The sequence below is a fragment of the Micromesistius poutassou genome (genome assembly GCF_964030765.1).
Source record: "Micromesistius poutassou genome assembly, chromosome: 13".
NCBI classification, from domain to species: Eukaryota; Metazoa; Chordata; class Actinopteri; order Gadiformes; family Gadidae; genus Micromesistius; species Micromesistius poutassou.
The window spans coordinates 13,155,304-13,164,559 of NC_140283.1; the positions used below are offsets into that span (position 1 = coordinate 13,155,304).

The 9,256-nt window shown below is 43.8% G+C and overlaps 1 protein-coding gene across 1 annotated transcript in view; it reads left to right on the forward strand.

The window, feature by feature from the left end:
• pclob (piccolo presynaptic cytomatrix protein b) overlaps positions 1 to 8,354 on the forward strand; it is a gene marked incomplete at both ends in the record, with an annotated part of 60,220 nt that extends 51,866 nt beyond the window's left edge. Inside the window, 7 exon segments of the mRNA XM_084477902.1 lie at positions 1 to 117; positions 1,673 to 1,867; positions 4,152 to 4,293; positions 4,407 to 4,465; positions 6,776 to 6,913; positions 7,195 to 7,340; positions 8,211 to 8,354. The exon segment at positions 1 to 117 is cut by the window's left edge and continues 196 nt beyond it. Of these exon segments, the coding sequence (XP_084334028.1) occupies positions 1 to 117; positions 1,673 to 1,867; positions 4,152 to 4,293; positions 4,407 to 4,465; positions 6,776 to 6,913; positions 7,195 to 7,340; positions 8,211 to 8,354 (941 nt within the window).
• Between the last annotated feature and the right edge of the window lie 902 nt (positions 8,355 to 9,256).

Consider the following 9,256-nt stretch of genomic DNA (forward strand, 5'->3'; position numbering starts at 1 on the left):
GCCTTGGTATGACCCACGGCCACCATGAACAGGGACAGGGAGACGGTGGCCAGGAGTCCCCCAAGAACTCTGTGATCAAGAGCAGAAGCCACGGGATCTTCCCAGACCCCGCCAAAGGTGAGGCGCTGCTTTAATCCCACATGTGGAGGGTTATTTTGGCCCAGGACCTGCCAAACAGTGGCACATTGTCGTTACCATGTCATGAAAGTGAGAGGATTTGAGTAAGGGAAGGCAATTTAGAGAACCATGCCAGAGTGAGCTAGATTTTGAAAGTATCCAAACGAAAAAATCTTCAGGCTCCCTCCAAAGCCACTCTCCCAAAACAAGTGATTAGCTCAGTATCTTTAGCAACAGGTCTGCTAGGGATTGTGTAAGACTCTGTTGCCCAATGACTGCCCGGGTGCGAACAGGTAGCCAGGAAGGTAGGTCGACAGACCAGTAGGCCATCCAATAATTTCATTAGGGTCGAAAGAGACAATACGTGATAGCCACAGATACAAGATAGTTCTTTTTTGTTTTGTCTGAGCATTTGATTTATTGATTTTTGTCGGAAGAGAATTTCAACATACATAACCCAAAATGGTTCTAAGATAAATTGCCTGCTAATCATTAAAACTGTCTAAATATTTTTTTTTACAATATTAGTATGTCCATTTTCAGTCTTCAATGATCAAACGAAGCAGACATGGCACGTAGGCATGCATTGTTGAATAAAATACATCACAAGGGTCACACAAGGCCATCCTGGATGCAGTCCACTTTTGCGTCCCATACATACAGTTGGAAAACCACTGCTCTAGAACTGCTGTTCGACTAACCTATAATCACACTTTGGTCCACTTTACTTTCCTCTTCCAATGCTCAGCTGGTTAATACCAGGCTTCAGTGCCAGAAGTAATCATTTGAATAACGGTCAGTCTGTGTTGTCATAGAGATGGAGCCTGTTGTCATGGAAACGGCGCAACTAATCCCTTTTCAGCAGCTGTAATTACAGTCCTTACGCTTGCCGCCCCAATAACAAATTGTATTGAATTCCCCGTTTCATGTAGAATGGTACATTGTAAATCGAACAAAGTGGAATTTGCCACTGTTCTTTCTGTCTTCTTCAAAAGTGATTCGGGATTCGGGGTTCGAGGTTTGACAGATATTGACCAAATCCAAATCCAAATGATTGAATCTGAAATTCTTTCAAATCCCCTATGGAATCTTTTGTTATTTGCATTTCGTCACTCTCTCCTTAATAGGCTTGTATTTAACCTACACGTTGTTAATTTAAGCCATTCCTCCCATGATTTGAGTCTAGTCAATAAACTGCTGAGTGTGCGCTCCAATCATACGTCATCACCATTTGCAAGGGGGTTTCGTAGAAGACAAACAGAATCCAGAGGTTCACTAACACATCCTTGGAACAGTGACAGAAGAGGCAAAATAACGTATATCTTTAAATATCTTACTCCACAATAGACAGAGCCCTATTTGAAATGAAAATATGTCCACTCTACGTTCACGTATTATTTGTGCGCTTTGCACATAAAAACCAAAAAAAAACGACTCTGAGCTCAACCAACACAGCGATTATTCTCACGTACTCGGAACCGGTTTTCAAAATGGAAGCGGCCTCCGTATCCCCAACCGGCCCCTCGCGGTGACGATGTGGTTGTGCTACCTTCAGACATCCTGATGACCCCCCTGGAGAAGTCCCACAGCAGCCCCGGCAGCTCCAAGTCCTCCTCGGAGGGCCAGCTGCGCTCCCACGGGCCGTCCCGCAGCCAGAGCAAGAGCAGTGTCACCCAGGCCCACCTGGAGGACGCCGGCATCGCCATAGCGGCCGCCGAGGCTGCCGTGCAACAGTCCCGCCTCCAACCAAGTAATGCCCCCCCGCCCCTCCCCCCGTAGGGTGACACACGTCCTCCTGTGGACACGCCCAGTCTGTCTCGTCGCCCTCTGCATGTCCTCGGCTGGGTTCGATCTTGCTCCAGTGTTCCCTCGTTCGCTATGCTCTAAATAGTACATACTACATAGTGCACTTTTGTCTGGGGATAAGTGTAGGGGGAAATTTGTACACTCATCATGTGCTGGAAATCCCTCGGCATGACGTGTATTGGCTGCATAAACCAGTCGACACGTGTTGGTTGTCACCCTGTTGACAGCTGGTTTGCATAAAGGACCTGTAAGTGCCAGACCGTCGCTATTGCATAAATCCGATGACAATGAAAACCCATATGATTAGTAGTGTCCTATAAAGGTACACCGATTGCACACAGATCTGTGTGCACTGGTGTTCACTATATAGGTAGCCCGACAAAACATTTCAGATGGAATCTACCCATCCTTTCTCCTTGATGTGGATCTTTCTGCCTTTAGCTGAACAATTAAACTAGTTTGTGTAATTGGCTTACATATCCAAACAACCAATACCACAAGAAGTGGTGAAATCACATTTTAAAATCCCTCTAAATATTATAATTATGTTCTTTACTTTGATGCTTTAATACTTTAATATCACATCGTGGGCACAGATTTCTTATACGCATACTCATCCCTATTTGGTTCTTAAGGGGTATGTTAGTTTAAAAAGTAAGCATTCCCCAGAATCGTGTTGCTCTCCATTTATTTGCTTCTTGTGTGTTCTAACAGCAGTACGCGGTTTCTACGGAAACCCAGTAAAAATAAAACAGCTGATTCCCTTGAACACTGTTAATGTGTACAGATACAACATTCCCTCAACCACTGTCAGTATGTACAGATACAACGTTTCCTTAACCATTGTCTGTATGTTCATAAACAACGTTCCCTTAAACACTGTCTGTATGTTCATAAACACCGTTCCCTTAAACCCTGGCAGTATGTTCATAAACAACACTGCCCCTAAACCCTGGCAGTATGTTCATAAACAACGCTGCCCCTAAACCCTGGCAGTATGCGCGGTCCAACCTGTACGATACCCAGAGCGTCTTGTCAGAGTGACGCAGCCCCAGTGCAATGACACTTGTTTTAGTATGCTGGTTTGAACTTCCCCGGCTCCGTCTGTGTGAGGACATGCATAGAATAATGTATGATCCCCCAATGAACCATGAAATACAGGGACAATCCCCCCCCCACCCACACACACACACACACACACACACACACACACACACACACATATACACACATATACCTACACACACACACACACACACACACACACACACACACACACACATCCAAACGCCCACTGCTTTTTCCTTCAACTTAAAATTCATGCATCAGACTTACAAGGAAGGACAGTCACCCGCCATCCTTGACTCCAGCCAATCAGAATCAAGCACTCTGCTTGTGTAGCTATGAGGGGAAAAGGCGTTGAGGGAAGGCAAGGAGACATGGGAACATGAGTTTTAATTCTATGTTGAGATTTAGCTAATCATAATAACGCTGAGGGCAGTCGCTCATGCCTTGAAAGATACAGTGGATTATTATTTTTTAATTAAGGTGAGATATGATGGTAATAATTGTGATCATCATATTTTTTTTTCTTTTAACAGCTATCTTTAATGGCCCCAGCATAGTTTCCCTGGGCAGACTTATTGTCGGATGCTCTTCTTTGACATTAAATGTATAAATATATCGAAATGATGAACAAGCCATGGGCTGTCTAGACCTCGAGTCTGGACATACAATCCTGTACAAATATATCTTCAACACGGCGTGAGACAGAAACTGACTCACTTTTCTTGTCTAAGCAGGCAGGCCTCAGATTCCCAATGTGAATGATAATAATAGTGATAAGACCTTTTCAAAGTCCTCTCGGCACGACGTCGATCACAATTCAAATCCTTCTCCCCTCTTTGTTATAATACAAATAGCCATTAACACATTGCTTCATTATCTTCTTTCTCTAACGAAAAAACTTCATTATGTACACCATAATATCATGGAGACAGATTCAACAGATTGACAAAAAAATCAAAAAAATGCCTGGTTATAGCTATAATATATAGCTATATGAGAGTGTTTATGATTCCTCATCAGTGTGAAAAACAAAAGAAAAGACCTCTAGGAAAGTCCTAAAAGATATCTAATATAGTATATAAATATCCAACAATTTGCCATGCTGTATCATGATTTGGTGGTATGGTCCTGTAATGTGTTCTGTCCCCTTGCCTCTGCAGGGCCGGGCCACCGTCTTGGGGACGTCTCTGGGTCTGTAGTTCTGTCCGCCCCCAGCCTGGTAGGGGACGGGTATGGCACCCTGGACCGAGACGACGCAGTAGGCACTGGTATGGACAGCGCCATCTTCCAAGTGCCGCGCATGTAAGTCCTTCAATTCTAAAGCGCCAGGAGTTCTGAGGTCTGCAATGTATTCCCACTGGCTTTCGATGGAGAGATTCCAACGGTTTTCTTCACCTTTTTCCTAATCTAAACAGCGGTAAGACCATTACTAACGACATGGACGACAACCGGCTTGAAAGTCTAGAAAATGAAGGTAAGTGTGATTACGTTTGCTTTAGACACGGCTCCGTTCTGAAACTCCCTTTCTTGACTCTGGAGGATGTGGCTGGATCAGTGGTCAAGCATGAGGCAAGGAGCCATAGGGAACAGCTAAGCCTTAGGCTGAGCTTCTTCACCATCTTAAAAAGGTGGGGTTGACTGTTGATGCTCTGGACTAATCACAACCTTGAGACTTTAAATGAAAAAACTTTAAATCGTGATGTATTAATCCCCAGCCCGAATTGAAACGCAGCATACAGTCGGCCTACATCACGTGAACATCTGTAGGTACTAGGCTATAAAGGAAACAGCAGAGTGTCAGAAGAAAAACATTTTCATATCTATTTAATTGTATTCATTCACAGTTTTCTGACAAGCTTTTTACATAACTTATTCCAACAGCAGATTGCATACTACAACTACGCTCCAAGTAATGTTATTCATTAAGATAAAGCACATACATTCCAATATGAGTTATACCACAAGTGGGTGTGTAACCAGAAAACCCCATCATCCATAATTCAATAGCTTGTCTAGTCAGTCCAGGGGCAGAAAATCTCTGCCCTCGCACATATATTGTTGGATTGTATTAAGTTCCAAAAGATTTATGCTAAGATTTACATAAATTGACGTAGCAGATACTCGAGACCAAAGCATCTTACAAGTGAGGCTGAGACTAACCGAAGCATCGATTACTGCAGAAGAACCACAAACAAAGAGGCTGGAGGACTAGTGGGAAACAAATACAGAATCTACAGAATCTTCGCATTTTCCATAGATTGGTGTTAGGGTTAGGGTTAGAAAATCAATTTGATACTATATATAGCAACAATAACAGTAAAAAACATGAAGAAAAAACCGTGAAGATATCAAAATAACAACATTTCAACTGCTCACAACAAGCACACATTTTTCAACTCCAATTATCTTGGTCTGTTTATTTCTGTTCCGGATAAGGTTTTATTCTCTCACTGTTTCATTCAGGCGGTTGTATCTCGGTGTTGATGCCCTGTTATACTCAGCCGTACGGGTTTGCTGCACAGTGTGTATAGCACGGTCACACAATGAACAATAATTCATGCAGCCTGATGATACCGGAGCATCGTTGCATATTGAGGAACGACAAGGTGTCATAGTATATTTGTCCTCAGTGCTCAGCGCATGTTTCGGTCACGTAGCTCCGATGACAAGCAGTTTCATCTCCCATTTCAGCTCACGACAAAGCCTCGAGGGACACTGTATTCCATGGCTTGGCAGGGACAAACACATGCATGCATGCACACCTACTTGTGAACACGCGCGCGCACACATACACACACGTGCAGACATGATTAGCCTGCATTAAAACTGTCAGAAAAAATATCTATGATTATCTAAATATTTGTAGGTATTACCTTTTATAACTAATATAAGGAGGAATATAAGGAGTCGGGGCTGTGAAGCTTTACATTTGAAAGAAAAACCTTATGTAGTTGTTAAATATTTAAAACAGAGTGCACACCAAGTGCAGAGGCTATAATATCAGGTATCTCAAGAGAAAACTAAATATTCTCCTAGTACTTTTTCAAAATGTCACGGTAAACATGAGGGATACTGTAAAAGGATGAGTCTATACTACTGGCTCTTATTAAGCAGCTCAAAGCACACTATTTTCAATCTCTTTTCAGACTTTCTCTCTGGTCGCCAGCCAGGTTTAAAAGGCGAACCAAACCCCAACACTGCTCAGTTTGCTAGTAGAGAACTCCCTCTATAGGCCAAACACATGCTATTGCATGCATAACCTGTGATTGGCTGGTATGGTCACATGGTCAAGTGATGCCATAAGAAGTAAGATTTGAAGGGGCGAAAAATCACCTGAAAGCATTTGATAAAGGGCTGGGTCAGGGGGTTTGGCTTGCCTTAAAAGAGGAGACAAGTGATTAGTAAACTGACAACAGCTGTCTTCTAATTAGGTCCAGAGAGCCTGCTATCTCTCCACTCAAGACAGAGCTTAAATGTCCCATGACATGCCACGAGGTGTGGTGTGATTATCGTGTCCACCTAGATGTGTGCTGGATATATGAGCAACGTTTGCTACAGTCCACCGGGTAGGCTGGTAGCCTGATCTATCCAGCACACATCTAGGTGGACACGCCCACCTGTGATGTCATAACAGACAAAACAACTTAGAAGTAACAGCTAATCACACCGCACCTGGTGGCATGTCATGGGACCTTTAACCATGCAGCATAGCACTCCCTCCCTCCCTCCCCCTGCTCTTCTGGGCCTCCCTGTGTAACCTGCCCCTCGGTGTGTACCCATTCAGGCGGTAAAACCCAGATGATGGGGGAGATCAAGGTGGCTCTGAAGAAGGAGGTGAAGACCGACGGAGACCAGCTGGTCTTGGAGGTGCTTCAGTGCAGGAACATCACCTACAAGTTCAAGAGCCCGGATCACCTCCCTGGTCAGTGTGTGTGTGTGTGTGTGTGTGTGTGTGTGCACATGTGTGTATGCATGTATGTGCATCTGTGTGTACATGTGTGTGTTCACATGTGCGAGCACGTGTGTGTGTGCGTGAGTGTGTGTACGTGCGTATGTGTGTATGTGTGTGTCATTGTGTATGTGCATGTGCATGTGTAAGTGTGTCTGCATATTTGCATGTGTGTGCGGGTGTGTGCATTTGCGTGTGTGTGTGTGTGTGTGTGTGTGCCCCTGTTAAGCTTATCATTGACCCACCACGTGCAGACCTGTACGTGAAGCTGTACGTGGTGAACGTAGCCACACAGAAGAGGATCATCAAGAAGAAGACCAGGGTCTGCCGGCACGACCGGGAGCCCTCCTTCAACGAGACCTTCCGATTCCCGCTCAACCCCACTGGACACTCCATACAGGTACACACCACCCGCACACCATATTAACCCCGGGGCGGGACAGCGGGGGGTGGGGGAGGGGCTTGTAGCCATTGAAATTGCTCAGCTCGAGATTATAGAAAAAATAGAATAAGGTAAAATTGAAGATAAAACATAAGATAAATAAGCATTCAAATCAATTCAATTTGGGTAGCAAGTGTAAGTCTGTGAATAAATAACATTAACATACAGCATAAGCATATGCATTTCCAAAAAAATATGCATAGTTTGATTTTTATTTTAAAAAATCAAGAAAAACTCTGTGAACCACAGAACCAACGTCGAACCGCATCGAACCAATGCCAAACTCAATACTACAGATTTAACTAGTTACTCAAATACTAGGAATACAATTTCTGGTTTTGTTTTAGGATGGGCCTATCCATTTTGAATGGTGGATTAGTGGCAAAGACGAATAACAGAATAGACAGAGACTGTTTCAATAATCCTTGAGGGGAACAATTTAGCGTGCCTGTAGCAGGGAAACACAGCAGAGAGAGATTCCCAGACTGCCCTTTAGGGTAGGTAAACCTCACCTTTCTGTTTGGTTCACACAAACTTGAACATATTTAAATAGGGGGGGGATATTTTCTGTAAAATAGAAGCGGTCTGTGTCTTCCAGCTAAAAGCCCCATTGGTGGCGAGAGAGTGGTGGCTTCCTATTGGCTGGCATGTTACATGGGTTCTGACACGCTTGTCTCCTGCTCCTATGAAACCCAAATGGGCCATATGTTAAAAAACGTTTCCAAGGATAAAAGCATCTGCTAATAGACTAAAACAGTCAGTAAGCAGCAGACAACGTAAACGAGTGGCGTCGATAACCAACCTTTGGAACGTGATTCTCTTTCTCAGCTGTTCCTTGTGTCCAACGGAGGCAAGTTTGTGAAGAAGACTCTGATCGGCGAGGCCTACATCTGGCTGGACAAGGTGGACATGAGGAAGAGAGTCGTGAGCTGGCACAAGTTGCTAGTTAGCACCAATCAGAGCAACCTCTGATGATGAGTATGATGATGATGATGATGATGATGATGATGATGATGATGATTGTGATGATGATGATGTCACGTCATCACGCAAGAGAGACTGTGGTCCGGGGGGAGGGAGGGGGGCGAAGAAATCTCCAGGGGGTCAACGAGAATGGCAGGAAAAGGAAAGGTCGGACAAGGAACTCATCTCACAGATATCCACATTTTGTTTTGAAACAGAGGAGAGAAGAGAAAAAAAAGAAAAATGGAGACAGGGAGGACAAAGGGATGGATATTGTTTGATCTGTCGGCTAGAATATGGCTTAAAATCACGTTGAAGACTGTTTATAAGGCAGACACTGCCTGCAGACCTATTGGCCGTGTCCTGGGTCTATTACTATTAGTATGCAAATCACCACAGCAGGCAACCAATAGGAATTCAGCAGCAATACAGCTGAGAGACTCTGATGTCCCTCTCACTATATCTGCCCCCATCTCCGGCAGGCCAGCCCAACCTGTTTGTGTAGACCCTACCGCGACTGGACTAGTCGCTCAAAGCATTCCCAATGGAAAATATAATATATAGAAATTATATGATGTTTCTATGATCGCAAAGACGTGGATCTTTGAAGATAAGTTTCAAATGTTGGTTCTATGTCTTGCCTCTGAATAGTGATGATTGTGGTGTAGTGTTGGTATGGCTTCAGGAAGGTTTTTCAATGTCTGATTGTGAAGGAATGCCCTAACGTCCGTCTAGTGTATGATAGATACTACAACCGAGACGGTTGACCATGGCATGAAAATAATGTGAATCATTTCAAATGTGTACATATCAAACATATAAATATATTCTATTCTATATGTGTCTCACATAGAGTCTAGTGTGAGGCGTATAAAAGATACTATCCGATACAGTCTATGTCCAAACACAGA